Source organism: Diadema setosum, chromosome 8 (genome assembly GCF_964275005.1).
Source record: "Diadema setosum chromosome 8, eeDiaSeto1, whole genome shotgun sequence".
Lineage (NCBI taxonomy): Eukaryota > Metazoa > Echinodermata > Echinoidea > Diadematoida > Diadematidae > Diadema > Diadema setosum.
Genome location: NC_092692.1, coordinates 6,354,596 through 6,369,930, shown reverse-complemented (window position 1 = coordinate 6,369,930; position 15,335 = coordinate 6,354,596). Strand labels below are relative to the sequence as shown.

At 37.8% G+C, this 15,335-nt stretch overlaps 1 protein-coding gene across 1 annotated transcript in view; it reads right to left on the bottom strand.

Annotated features, from left to right (window-relative positions):
* Positions 1 to 3,749: 3,749 nt before the first annotated feature.
* The window catches only part of LOC140231772 (formin-like protein 2), a 47,844-nt gene continuing 36,258 nt past the window's right edge, over positions 3,750 to 15,335 (bottom strand). Inside the window, exons 11-24 of the mRNA XM_072311925.1 lie at positions 14,699 to 14,767; positions 14,099 to 14,282; positions 13,330 to 13,437; positions 12,193 to 12,284; positions 11,146 to 11,317; positions 10,320 to 10,447; positions 9,527 to 9,595; positions 8,828 to 8,914; positions 8,130 to 8,198; positions 7,482 to 7,562; positions 6,945 to 7,071; positions 5,960 to 6,060; positions 4,902 to 5,066; positions 3,750 to 4,541 (exon numbers count right to left, since the gene is read on the bottom strand). Of these exons, the coding sequence (XP_072168026.1) occupies positions 4,071 to 4,541; positions 4,902 to 5,066; positions 5,960 to 6,060; positions 6,945 to 7,071; positions 7,482 to 7,562; positions 8,130 to 8,198; positions 8,828 to 8,914; positions 9,527 to 9,595; positions 10,320 to 10,447; positions 11,146 to 11,317; positions 12,193 to 12,284; positions 13,330 to 13,437; positions 14,099 to 14,282; positions 14,699 to 14,767 (1,923 nt within the window). The 3' untranslated portion in view covers positions 3,750 to 4,070. The remainder of the gene's footprint in view (positions 4,542 to 4,901; positions 5,067 to 5,959; positions 6,061 to 6,944; positions 7,072 to 7,481; positions 7,563 to 8,129; positions 8,199 to 8,827; positions 8,915 to 9,526; positions 9,596 to 10,319; positions 10,448 to 11,145; positions 11,318 to 12,192; positions 12,285 to 13,329; positions 13,438 to 14,098; positions 14,283 to 14,698; positions 14,768 to 15,335) is intronic.

Here is a 15,335-nt window from a genome sequence, read left to right as displayed (position 1 = left end):
TACAGTTGTAGGTCCATGGTTGTAGAAGAATAACAGTTCGACCTATCAAGTCTCGATCACTTTGAAACTTGTATGTCCATTTCTTACAATGTATATCAAATTGATTTTGTTCTCCCTTGGAACGAACCTATAGTCTACCCAGTAAGGAAATCAAATAAGGATCTCGCTCTGAAAGGTAAGCTAGTTCCTCAGCGAACGAATATTACATACATGTATCTATTAAATCTCCCTCAAACCGCTCAATGTTGTTTTATCTTAGTGTGTACTCCGTTATGTCAATATATGCATTTTTAATAAGTGTTTTACCTTTGTGGGCAGAGTACAGTGACTATTTGAATCAAAGTTCATTATGAGATCTTTTGGTTATCGTTTTTCTTCAAACATTATGAGAACAATCGAGAATTTAGAATATTTTTATACAAGCAAATTACCAGAATGACTGATGCATGGAATGCATCAGCAACGAATGTTTGCAAACTATCGGAAGCTATTCAGAGTTCAATTTTGTTCGCAAGTACACTGTATCACCTAATGAAGCGTGTGTGATTCTGTGCACATATACATCAAAGCTGAAACTACAGTAAACACAATGCCAAGAGGCGTAGAAAATGGGTCAAAAGACAATGGTGCCATTCATTGTACATTATGGCATGTACTGGGATAGGAACTTGCCAATCTAATCTGACGTTCTACTTTTATGTTTCATTTGATTAAACCTCTATAGGCTCTAAGGTTTGATTTTTATTTTTAAATTTTACTTGGTCGATAAAAGTTTAACCTGAACTTGAAATGTCATAAAGTAGTAACACATTAAGCTGATGGAGATGATATGCAAGCTAATTTGACGATGAAAAAGACAGGCCGCGGTGGTGGGAGCGTACCTTGGACGTCAACACTGATGTTGCACTCATTTCATCTGAACTACGTTTGCAATGAAATTAGCACAGTAATCATTGTCTGATTTTAAAGCAAACTATTCCAGTGTGCAAACATCATAATATAGCCATGGTTGTCAAGTAAAAGGTGGCTTTGTGTCGGTATACTAAAAATACCTCTCTCTAGAGCCTACCTATAACCGTACCTATCAATGTATATCTTTTTCTCCATATCTAGGTATCTCTCTCTCTCTCTTTATAGAACAAAAAGAGAGAGATACATAGATATAGAGAAAAAGATACATCTAGATATCATAGTATGTACACATACATGGTCTATATGATATAATATAATCCTGATCTGTGAAATACTCGATCTATTTTCCTTTAAAAAGTGTACATTAGTGATTCTAATACAGCTTGATTTTTGGTTATAACCTCTCAAAAGGCGTAGGTAGGAATGCCAATCTCAGGTAATTGTCACCCAAATTGTGCATGCTTTTTCCGAGAAAGAGAGAGAGAGAGAGAGAGAGGTGGGGGGGGGGGTGGGATGGTATATTATACATGATCAGTGAAGTAGAATTGCATATGATTATGCTAAGAGACTTGTGATACTTTCTTGCTGCGACTACTCGGTAATCTGCATCGAGATAACCTGAACACCACCAGAATAATCGTAAAGGCCAAAACTGTCTCGTTCAATTTGTGTCCAAACAAGATCTACACCAAAAAAAAACACATAGAAAACCACCAATCACACTTGGGCGGACACACACATACACACATACAAGCAACAGTCGAGTTATTTTGATAAACGCCAATTCCCAAATCGTGTCAAAATATCTCGACATGATGCATATGCGTGGTCCTCAAAATTTAGTAATTTCACAATTCTGAGATTGCAACATATTGTATCGACATCACTTTATTCAGCTGATATGTCAACATCATCGATATTTGCTTCAAAACAAACAACCATACTTATTTCCTGCATCGAGAGACCGAATCAAAATTCTGGTCAGTTTTCGACATCGTGTCATTTTAATGCTGCCGGTTCATGCACACGCACTGTATATCAAATTTGTGTCATATATATACATGTATATTGCATGCGGCTCCTAGATTCTGTTAATGTCTTATTTTTCTCGATTTCCACTAATCTCTTATTTGTTGCTATTTAGAATGTCTTTCCTTCAGGTAGACTTCATTACCTTCTCGCCCGAACACAAAGGTATAAAGGGGCATATTGATGAATACCTTTCCCTCCAACAAATTTAGAAATAAACAAACAAATATAAGTGCTAGCCGTGGCCGGTGAACAATGAATCGATTGGCGAGCACTCACCGGGCTACCCCCTCCCCAGACCGATCATAAATTCTGCGTTTCATCCACGTATATACCCCTCTCATAAGAAATTAGACTATTATAACAGGAAAATACTGGGTGATAATGGTGTGACATGAACTTGACTTAAAAACCTCTTTGTTGTAGTCAGTGTTCCCAGATTCCAGCCAATCTTGGCTCAAACGTCTGTATTTTGAGTGTTTGTATCTGTTTTTAGAATAATGTAGTATGATGGGCCAAAGATTATATCCACAATATCATAAGAACATTTGCGAGGATATCAATATGCTTCAGCTTACTACAATGCACATGGAAATGAGAAACAAGAAACACTTATTATAAAACGATGTACATCAAGACGTTTACAGTATCACTTGACCCTTCTAAGACATTGTACGGCAACAACGAAATATACACCACAAATTGAATTACATCTTTCCATTAACGCCTGAATTTTTAAAGAGGATTCAGTATCGGATTCTTCACCTTTTAGGATACGGATAAATTACCGCCCACTAAAAAACAAAAACATTTGAATATTAATTGTTTCTATTATTAAAACATTCAAGAACACGGCCTGATTATCGTATGTGCAACCTCTCAGTATCGAGGTTTACCTTTAGATACTCACGCTTATTCAAGTGATGTTTGAATGATATATACGTTATGCAAAATACTCAGTTGCATCAGTAAAGTGTTGCTGATTACAAAAACGCAATCTTATCCCAGTGACATAAAGAAAAAAAAATGAACAGACTAATGTCTGTTTTTCATGGAAAATGTAATTTTTGCCTTTAGTATATTGCATGCTCAACGCCTATAGATGTGCTATCCGATTACTTTTGCGTTAGCGGAAGACAATTTGCGATAATATCTCCGATTTGTATTTCCTCTATGAACAATAACTTCATGATATGATGTAAGAGCATTTTCAACATACGTTAACGATGTTTCAATAAATCTATATACGGATAGGACATGAAATGTATACGATATAACATTTACAAACATACATCACTTTGAATCTCATATACGAATCCTTTGTATCCTCGATATGAGCGTCATGCCTTTTCTCATCATCCACATTGTCTAAAAAGTTTTATACAGTACTTCAACCTTTATCACCCTTTACAACTCTTTGTAACCATTGGCCTGCAATGTGTAAATTCGCAAATTAGACAAGGAAATGCTTGTATAATCTATACAGCTCTTTAAAACCTGTGTCTCTCCGAGACACTTAATACATCATAATAATTTTATGACATTCGTAACATGATTCTGAAACAACTACTTACCACGTTTTGATAGCATTTATCTGATTATTTTATACAGCTTGTTCGATGAACAATAATGACAACGATAATATTATATACAACATTTTGGCCCGTTTTATACTACGCAATGCTTTACTGAATGACTTCTGTTTCAAGGAACTATATGCAGGATATCATGTATTTAAATGATATAACACGAAGAAATATCATGTGCCCTGAACTCATCACGGTGATTCTAATATCACGACGCCTACTGTCGTTGCAGTTTTTGTACTTCAGTGCACACAAAATCTGAAATTTTAAGCTTTCAATTAGCCTATGGATACGCATCCTCGTACATACCGCATTTCAGGTGAAAATTCTTGTCATGTGGCAATTTCATAGATTGCAGTGATATCCATCAGCAGTATTTCAGTGTGTTTCGATCGGTAGAGTCCACACGGTGTCTTTAAATTTCAATCTTTGTCCCGTTGATATATGAGAAGTAAGCGTTATCATTAAGTTGCGCATGGTGGAAGAAACACACGTTCCCTTCAAAGGAATGTGTTTGTTGATAGTTTATGCTCGGTATTTGGCTCACTTCAGCCCATCATACAGTCCCCAGAATCTGGAATTACCGTCCGCCGTTGGTTGGGTGCTGTTCGAAGCATTGGGCTCGTTTTTCTTCGCCCGCATAACAACTCCACCCGACTTCTCGATATCGCCGACCGACTCTTCGTCCGTGGCGACGTAGGGCAGGCTCCGTTCGGACTCGTTGTCGGCCGATGACGCCATTGATGTGATGCCTGAGTCGGACGACGTCGGCGAGTCTCGCCTCGAGCTCGCGGCGGATTCATTGCGCGATGCGGGCCCGGCAGATGACGGGGAGAAAGACTCTCGAGTGGAGCGTCGGGTCAAACCGAGACGGCCGGAGATGCCGGTAGCCGGGAGCTCTCCACTTTGGAGGCCGAAATGCCAGTTCCTCTCTTGGAAGGAACCACTTTTGGAGATAGATTTTCTCGTAGGTTTCACCTCGAGGGGATGCGCCTTGTTGTCTCGCTCCGCCGCCTGCATCAGATCACAAGATTGAGTGATAAAGGACTAAGTGGCTGATCGGCACCTTGCTTGAGTAATTAAGTACTAGGCTACATCAAACTTCACAGATATGTTTACATAGGGGATCTAAAAACAGTAGGCTTTAACATGTTTAAGAACGTTTTCAGTGGCCAGCAAATCAGAAATTATTTTGATTTAACAGTCATCACACTCTTACAACAATAAAATGTCTGGGAAAAGAGACTTCTATCACATCTGCATTTTTTTCCATGACTCCCTCCTGTGCATCTTCTTTTCACAAACACAATAAACAAAATGTTTCATTCTGACTTAGAAACCACTCGATATAATATATTGCGCTCCATCACTCACCAGATACTGGTCCCTGAAGCTCTTGAAGAGTTTGAAGAAGTTCCCTGGCTCTATCTGCTTGGCGCTTTCCCCAAACATGGCGCAGGTGTACTGGTAGATTTCTTCCATCTTCTTGAAGCCCTCCGAGAGGGCGTGGATGGTATCCGATGCGCGTAGGTAGAACTGGTGGACATGGCGGTCAAGGAATGTGAGATCACAACAAAGATTCATACACACAAGTGTCGTATCATAATATTCCTGAAAGACAGTGCACTATCGTCTCCACTTCTTGTCATAATTGATTAAAAAAAAAATCCTTCACTCTAAACAATGGAATGGAAAATCGACATTGCATATGTTAATTGGCACTCCTCCAACCTTTTGAAAATGTCAAATTTATCACTCCAACTACACTGTTGGATTTACCATTAAACTGATTTCAGCTAAAAATCAAACTGAGTAAATCTTACATTTTGAATGTTAATGTCACATACACTAAAGGGTCGAAGTCGAGTTAACCATTTCATTTTTCGAATGTTTAGAACCATCTCTTGGATAGCAGTTTGATATAAGAAAGTAACACACACACACGCGTGCGCGCGCACACACACATACACACATGGTTACGTGTTATTTCTGTATGTATGACTTCTGTATATATTTATGTATATAAATGTGTGTGTGTGTTTATTTATTCATTTATTTATGATACACACACATACATGTACACATTTTACTTCGAAGCTATTATATTCGCTGCTGACATGGTTGAATGACACGATCAAGCTTTGGCTCTGTGCGGTTGTTGTATTATAGTTAAGTTATAAATGATAACAAAGCATATAAATCAATGGCAAAATAAAGAAGCTTATTCATTAGACCTTCGCAGTGGCATCTTGAGTACCTGGCGAAAGCCCCTAAGATACTCTCTTCTCAACACTTGGTATCAAGCTGTCATTACCATTATAGATTTCTTTATCTTAAATATTTTTGTACAATGGCTATATACTTGTGCTTTTTTGATCCCTCTAAAATTTGTCAATGGTTTGAAAATCAATATTTTGTCTATTAAAGGATATTCCAATAATCGGGTTGTCCATCTGCCTTTCCCGCTCAAACTTGGCAAGCTCGAGACCCTTGCGAAGTCCCTGGATGTCCATGGTCAGAGATTCCAGAGATGCTGTTGTTGCCGTTGCAGAAATGAAAAGAAAAAAAAATCCTTTTCATCTTCAAGAAGATTACATAGTGCATGAAGCCAAGGAAGAATGCACAAATATATATAATCTATGGTTTTTAAGAAATGACCCATTGAAAATTAAGCAACAAATTGTCAACAGCTATACATGCTGTGTTGTCAGTGTAAAATATACGTCAAAAGCTGAAATATGATGGATTATAACAAGTAAGTTCTCACAATAGTAGAAAGTAAATTGAACGTATGGGGACTGAAACACTGATGAAAGTGATAAAGGTGTTTATTGATAAATAAGTCACTGCTTGAAATTGCGATTGATATCGATATGATTTACCACATTACACATGCTTGAATATCAAGAATAAGAACATTATTACGGCTTTTGCTGTGAATAGAACAAGGCTCACTCTAATAAGGGCAAACCTGTTGCCTATTCTTACTGAGGACTTAGCGTCACTGGGAAATCGTAAAAGAAGTAATTGACTATTCTGTCCCCATTTGCATTGGATGAATTACAAAATATTTGATAAACCAACTCAAAGGACAATTTAGAGAATGGTCGTCATGCTCCACACGAAGTCTTGATTGTTCATTTGCAAGTAAGTAACTTCACATAAACCCCCCCCCCAAAAAAAAAAAAAAAATCCAAGCAAACAAACAATATTGAAGAGGGTAAAAGAAAAGGTGTGATACACTTATATGTTTCAGTGCAAGCGAAGTTAAACTGGCTGGTTTTACAAGCGATGATCAAACCATCCGGCCTGTTCCATATGCACTTAGTCCATTTCTTGATATTCTTTATTGTGTCAATTGCCTGTTCGATCGTTTGTTTGTTTGCTTGTTTATTTGTTCGTTTGTTTGTTTGTCACCTGTCTTAAGGTCGTTGAAGACAAGATCTTGGTGCCAGTCCTTGATCTCAGGGTAGCATCGGTTGACCGCCTCGACCAGGTAATGGAGGAAGTTATGACTCCGGTCAGTCGACTTCACGAAGGTCAGCTATCAAGTGATAAAAAATGAGAAAATTTGACATGATTTGAGGAAACTGGCCTTGTTTCTCTGTGTTTGTGTACAGAACCACGTGTGTATATCTTTACTATACAATCGTTAACATGTAGTACACAAAACCAACCATATCAAGAGCACCTCCACATCTATACACAAAAGAAGCCCAAACCAAATGCGAAATAAACAACAGCAACATCAACAGCGAAGCTACATGGTTGTTCGTTTCATATTAACCACTGTGATATCACACAGCATGCGGTTTAATAACATTTAATCACCTTGGTACAGATCTATCAGTAGCAATATTATGAGGATATTATCAATAACTTCTAGGCCTATACAATAAGTTTGTATCTAAGGCATTATTGCTGTTTATATGCCCAAACAAGATGGTTTCTTACTCTCTGAAGAGATTCCAGCTTGAAGCCGATGGCGGGGGTTCGCTTTGAGCTGTTCATGAAGTTCCCGAATGCAAGGATGATCTGCGGAAAGAATATACATAATGATATTGATTAAGGTGATGCTATCTGGCTGAGACACGTGTATATTGTAAAATTTGTACTCAAATTTAAATTGCACAAGAAGAGCATCACTTTTTCTCACCTATCCATGAACAAATATGGTACAAGAATTATTCAGCGCAAGAATGGTATCACAAAGTTATAATGCCACATCATCTAAAATAATGTACTATGATGCATCTATCCACACGATTTTTTTTTCTGTTAACATTAAGTAGATTTGGGGGATTCGATAAGTATCATCTATCAACACAATGATGAGAACTTTTAAACAACAATTAGTTGCATTTGTAGACAGAAAGTGCTGTCAGAAAATGCATACTAGGTTCAGGTATACCTCATTTTCCTCCGTACTCATTGACATATGGCACAATCCGCGTAGATCATGAATAGTTACTTATGGTCATTTGCATATACACTGCATTGTGGTTAATGATGAACATGAACTTAACTATATCACAATCGGACTACAATGCCAACTCTGTATGAGGTATAACGCTTCAGTGTAGCAACGCACACTGGACTTACCTCGAGGAGTTTCTTGAGTTTGCCACTCGTTGAGATCGAGTCACATGTTGTCACAATGGTTTGGATTTCCTGTGCAGAGAGGGCACATTTTCTGACGTTAGAACTGTCATTTCGCATTGATGTTAATCGAAGATGAAACTTTTCAAACCTATCTGAAAAATTTACCAGGCATGGAAAAAGAAAGAAAGAAAAAAAAAAGATATTGAATTTTAGTGAATTGTTGGTGACGTGAATTGTTGGTGATGTATATGGGATATGCGCATTGGCAGGTCTCGATGGCAGAAAAAGGTTTGAAAACATGCATATTCATACTTATAATCATATTCATATGTTCGGTTTTATAGCACTATTTTGTGTCACAAAAGGAAGTCTTCATGACACAAGATTTTGATAGTATAAACTGCTATGACTTCTAATCGATTTGACACAGTGCAAAACGAGACAATGATATTGGGGCTTGAAAAATGAAGAGGCGCATGAACACAAATGAAGTCCATATTAAAGTATTTCTTTTTTAACGGATGTTGATGCAGCTAAAAATGCCTCCAATTTATATACTGTACTAATACTATATAATTTTGGTTCCCCCCCCCCCCACACACACACACAAAACAACACGACAAAAAGAAAAAAAGAGTATATAGGAGTATATAGTGCAAATATTATGGACATTTCAGTGGAAGGAAAGGCACTTATACCGGTTTCAACGTTGCCACCAAATCATCGTAGAGTCCCATAAAGGTCATCAACCTCAGCTTCGACTCATAACGCTCCACCCTTGCCATCTGAGAGTACCAAAATAATGGACAGATAGACAAAAGTTATAATTACTTCATGCATGGACTGTTGTGCATGGCACATTGTTTAAAATACTTGTTTGTGTCATTTGTACATTTAAAATACATGTTAGCCATCTCGTGCATTTAAAATACGTGTTATTCATCTAGACATTTAAATCTGCAATTTAACAAAGTCACATGTTCTCGCGACTTGCGAATTATTAGGTTTTCTTTTTCTTTCAAGGATTGACTGTGTATCACAATCATAATTCGCGTGGTTACTATGCTTTTGTAAATAGATTACATTGCAGTTTTATCAAATTGTTTTAATTTACACAATGTTTTATTACAGAAGTTCTTGAATTTGCAAAGGAACACGTGTCTTAGAAAGCGAATGCTGCGCTTAAAAATGAATTGAGATGAAAATAACCCCAACCTGTCTCATGCAGCCATCAAGGCTCCCATAAAGGGAGTACAATAATTATATCCATGTGTATACAATCATGACATTGTGGGACAAATCAAAATCGGATGAGCGAAATTTTCAATTAGCATCTTAATCTTCGAATGGAAACAAGTTGAGGATATAGATGTTACAGAAAGAGTAAGAATTATCACCTGGAACATGAATTGTTCTGCCTCGCCCATGTTCTCGTACAGATCAGATTTCTCAGAGAGAGATTTCAGCTGTAGCAGTTAAAAAGAAATACAGACATAAAAGATATTGACAATATTTTCAGTTATTTGAAGTAAAATGTTGAAGGAGCAGCTATACATTATCCCACTGATATCATTAATCTGCTCCGTCAGATGATCTATTTTGGCCGTTACGTCTTCCAATTATAGTGATTAGGACTTGCCATAATGAAGTTATGTCTACATGAATCTTCAATCTTTAAACTATAGGAAAAGAAGACAGACATACAGAATGTTTGATTCCACTGGTCTGAATTGTTCACCATGGGATGTCAATCAATAGAGCTTTTGTAATACAGGCTACCAAAAAAAAAAATACTAAAATAGAAACGTAAACTGTTATGTTGTAGAGTTAAGTAATGACAAGGTTGGGAATTGGGCGATTCGGAAGCGGTGTCACATAGTGTACCGTTGGCAGGCTGTGACTTTGAAAGGACGATAAAATAATACAGTGGAGGAGAGGTAGTGTGTGTTTTTACTTGGATTCCTCTTCAGCTTGAACTGCACATTAGTTTCCACCATTTTCTCACTTTCCTTCTACCTTTCTGATATCGAAATATAGTTCAAGTGTATAATATAAACATAAAGAGAAATAGGGGAGGGAGAGGACTTGGGAGTGAATGGAAGGGGAGTGAGAAAAAGTATAGCGCTTATGTGGCAGGTCATGCTATGAGTGGTATAAACTGCGTGCATCACCACCCCCATCACCATGTACCTCTTCCTTTGTGGGCAAGAAGTTGAGTAGAAGTTCGGCATACTCCCCGGCCACGCCACTAGTATCGCATTTGTCCACGTATTTCCGGATATCTTTTGGTGGGAGATTTATCTTCCTCTGAGTAATGACTGGAGAAAGAGGATATTTCATATATTATGTTAGAAGTGACTCGACGTTTATAGTAGATGTCACGGTGCACGTAAATTCTTTAGATTGAGATGAGGGACCAATCCAAAATTAGATTGGAAATTTAAATCTAATAGATTTAGAAGTCAATCTTTCTAAATCTTATTTTAGATTGGTCCCTCACGACAAATTTATGGATTGATTTCCAATACATGTACAAGGAATCTAGAGAGTGTATGTACGTATAATATGTTTGAAAGAGAGAGAGAAAGAGAGAGAGAGAGAGAGGGAGAGAAAGAGTGGGATTAGTTGTGGAAACCGACTGAGAGATAGATGTACATAATTATATATATATATATATACACATTATATATATAGATAGGGGAAATAGACACACAAAATTAATATAGATAAAAAGTTCGTATTACAGGAATCTTGGAAATCGATATTGATACCATCGGGACCATGCCACGGGGAACTACACACAGGTGTCTCTCAGTTTCGTCACAGATTTCGGATTTTGATTCTCCCTTGCGTCGAGGGTTTCCGATCAACTACTCAGTGTGTGCTTATATTATTGACAAAATACTGACTTGGAATGACATGTCACAACGATCCTGATTTATTACAAAAATAGGGAGAAAAAAAAGAAGAGAAAAGTGTGAATGATTTAAACCAAATTATAGACTATACTCCTTACTCAGATTCCTGGCCCTCGTTGCGTTCACCACGCGAACCTTCTTAGCGTGCATCTCTTGGATGCGTTTGAGTTTCTCGATTGTCGCCGTGGTGCCGGCAGATTCTTTCAGCTTGAAATTCTCCTCGAAGTCGGTGAAGTCCATCTCGTCGTATACGGTTTCGTCGTCGAGAATCTGCCCCCGAAACGCAAAGCCAGTTTATTCAATATATTCAGAGGGAAAAAATTACATCATTGTCATTGTGCCTGTCATAATCATGGTGCATTATAGCATACAATTATGCTTATGATAGTAGGGCCTATACACAATAGTGAGATGTAGTGTGGTAAATCCCATAGCTGACTTGTATGGTATAATCTTGAGCTGCCTTATATATTGTTGCATGATGTATTATTTTCATAAGGCAAGTTTCCATTGTTTGTGAGTGACAGGTTGCAATTCCTACCTACATTATGTATGGATAAAACGCAGATATCCACTCGCTTCAGGTCTGAAATACTAACAACATACGGTGTCCAATAGAGTCTGCATTCTTTCCGAATAATCAGATATTTCATCTTACAGTATTTCATAATCATTCATAATAACATCATTGGTAACGATGACGATGATGACGACGGCAATTATCACTGATCGCGTGATTGATGATAGTGATGATGAATTGTGATGGTGAGGGAGATGATGCTGATGATGATGATCACAATGAAGGCTATCATGGTGATGATGATAATGATGATGATGATGATGATAATGATGATGATGATGATAATAATGATAATTATGACCATGGTGATAATGATGATGATGGCAATTATGATGGTGATGATGATGGCGGTGATGATAATGAGGATGATGATGATTTGGACTTCAGTGAGCTAAAATTGTCTAAAAATATCTCCAACGGGTGATGACAATGATGATGGCGATGATGAATGACGACGACGATGATGATGTTGTTGTTGTTGTTGATGATGATGATGATCACGATCGATGATGATGATTCTGGGGTAGTGTGTGGCACTGCTAGTAACAATATTGAGCAAACTGACCTTAAAGACCGTGTTGCCAGGATTGTTGATGGTGTTCCAGTTCAATAGTGGCAAGGCATGTTTCGGCTGCAAGCGATTGGTCTTTTTCTTATCTGTTATCAATAGTTAGGAGGTGGGTAGACAGACAGACAGACACACAGACAGACACACACACACAGGCCAAAAGATAGATAGAAATTGAGAAGATAGGTCGTAGGGACAGCCAGTCGGATAGACGGACAGAAAGAGACGTAGATAGATGGTTCGACGAGATCGTAGAAAGATAGATAACACGAGATAGACAGATATATAGCGATAGAAACAAAGGGAGATAAATACAAAGAAACATAGTTCGAAAGAGAGAAAAATAAAGAATGATAGAGAGAGGAAGGGGCGAGGGAGAGAGGGAGAGGGAGAGAGAGAAGAGAGAGAGAGAGAGAGAGAGAAAAAAAAAAGAGAGAGAGAAGGGCATAATATTACACATTTCAAACGTTTACAGCTTACAGAGTGTCTAGAAAAAGACACAATAAGGCTGTAAAATTATTTGCTCCAAGTTTAATCGGCCATCAAAAGCACATAAATGGATCAAACTTGTATTGTAATCTACGGACAGTTTTGACCTTGAGCTAAAATCGATTAAAGATATCACCACCGGGTACTACAAGATACCTGTGTTCCAAATGTCAAAAATATAATCTGGAAATTTACAAAATATAAATCTCATTACATTTAGAGTGCTTTTTAAAAATTTTGTACTGCGTGATTGTGTCTGCAAATAGCCAGATACAATGACGAATGAATGTGATTAAAAAGAGGCACAGAAAAAACAAATCTTATGGATTTTCCTCTTTCTTAAAAGCTATATACAATTCAAGTTTATTCCACTCATAGTTAACCGTGAATATAAGACCGATATAACTTTCTTACACTAACCAGAAGGTTTATGCAATACATGGCCCAATTTATTCATACAAGGATTTGCTATTAATTCTTCCATTATGGATAACAAAATATTAGTGATATTTTCTCCGGAGATTAAAAGATATTGGAAGTATCATCAATACTATCATTTTGGCAACAAGGTCTAAAGCTCTCTGACGTTTGAAGGGAAATCTAAAGCCTTGTAAATATTTATGAGCCTTGTGTAAGAATTCTTACTCGTCCCGAGGAACGGTGGAGGGAGAGGCACGCCCGGGGTGGTGACGGGAGCCGGAGGAGGCGTGGGTGGCGACGGGGTCACTGGCTGCTTGGGCTTGGAAATAACAACTATTTAATACGAGGAGAACGATAAGAAGAAGAAGAAGAAGAAGAGGAGGAGGAGGAGGGGAAGGAAGAGAAAACAAGATAACAAGAAGAGAAAAAAGGAGAAGTTAGTGCAAAAACGAAGAAAGAAGAAGATAAAATGATGAAGTAAAATCATTCATGTGAATGCTAAATAAGTTGGCCAATCATGTTGTTTTGTCTTCAACATCACCTTGCATTCATTCAAGGTTGTCGAACCCGTTCAGTTCTTATTGTTAAACGTAAAGGGCCTTATGCCCTCAGTGGTGGACGTTATTCCATATCGTCACCAAATCTCTATCCCGACTTATGTGATATTACACACTGTACTGAATAACCAGAAACTACGCTTCATGAAGACTGAAAGAGACAAAATGGTCTTGTTTACCATAAAAGTTATAACTTGCCATTATTCATTGCATGTACAGCTGGAATGGAAGGTTTATTATTGACGATCTATGCTTTCAGGGTTGTCGTATGATACACAGAGTCGAAATCACAAGACAAGATTCAAAATCAACTACATTTATAAGGAAAGGACTACGCAATGAGTAGGTTAAATCTTGTTTGAATTTGCTCTCATCCCGTTATTCGCTTACAAACCCGTCTTTCATCATGTAGTGGAAATAGAGAGAGGAAAACTCACTTTCTTTCTTATTATCTCTTAGCACTGACGTCTTCCTCTCCAGCTTGCGCTCCCCTATCTTCTGCGGCTCTACCACCACCGTCAACTCGTCCCCTTCCTGCTCGGGCTCCAGTGGTTTCATGAGAGTGTCGAAATTCTGCAGTTGCTTCTCCGCATGTTGACCAGTCTTCTTCGTGTACTCTCTCTGAAAGATGGGATTTGAGGTTTAAACAGGAGACATATTCAAGTGGAGACGGGGGAAATATACATCAGGTGGAACTGCGTGTGTCTGCGTACAGAGCAAATGAAATTAAGAGGTCAGGGGGAATATGAAAACACTGAACTTTCAAGGCTTATCCTGGACGATTTCTAGCAGTCGAATGGCTTCGAAAAGCATGTCTTTCACACAGACTAACAGAAGAGAGCAAAAAGATCTAAACACAAAAATGTGCTGGAGCAAAATCATTTTTTTTTTTCATACTGGTGAAGAAAAAAAATAAAGTTTCTAGAAATGGGTGAATGTCCCAAACTATGAGAAGTTCAATAATAAGTCGATGAAGTCTGACCACAAACTATATGATTTCTGCTGCAATCGGTTTTGTTAAGCTTTACTGAACTAACCGTCAACTTTTCGATGGTGTCTTGAAGTTCATTGACCCTTTCCCTGTACTCCTCTGATTTCCCGACGACCTGAACAAAAAAAGAAAGAAAGAAAGAAAAAAAAAAGGGGGGGGGGGACATAATATCAGAGGTCAGAGCATCTTTACAACAGCGTCATCCGAGAGCATTAAGTAAACTAAGCATGACATTCCAGTCATTACAGTTGCTAATGATTTCTAACGCATTGGATTTATAGTTTGACTAATTCTTGACCACCATAGCTTCTTGACCAAGAAGCAGCTGTTACGAACCCTGCCAAAGTGACGGAGAATTTATCTTTTTTCCATCATACTGGAGGATGCATTGAAATTCGAGATGTAGATAGACATTCACATTTCAGCGTGGCCTAATTAGAGCTTTCTGTTTCAAAAAGGATGCAGAGGATAATGAAACTAAAGTAAAATTGGCTATCATCATCTACTATTTCTTTTCTACATTAATTGTCCACATATGGGGGCTAAAACCAAGGGTTACAGTGGAAATACATTGGTGATTGGTAAAGGGTGTATCTTTAGCTCTGTGTCAAGTATTTTTAAGATTATCATATGAAAACAAAAATATAGTGGGACATTTTCTGGTCTTAGCTCCGTCTGATGTT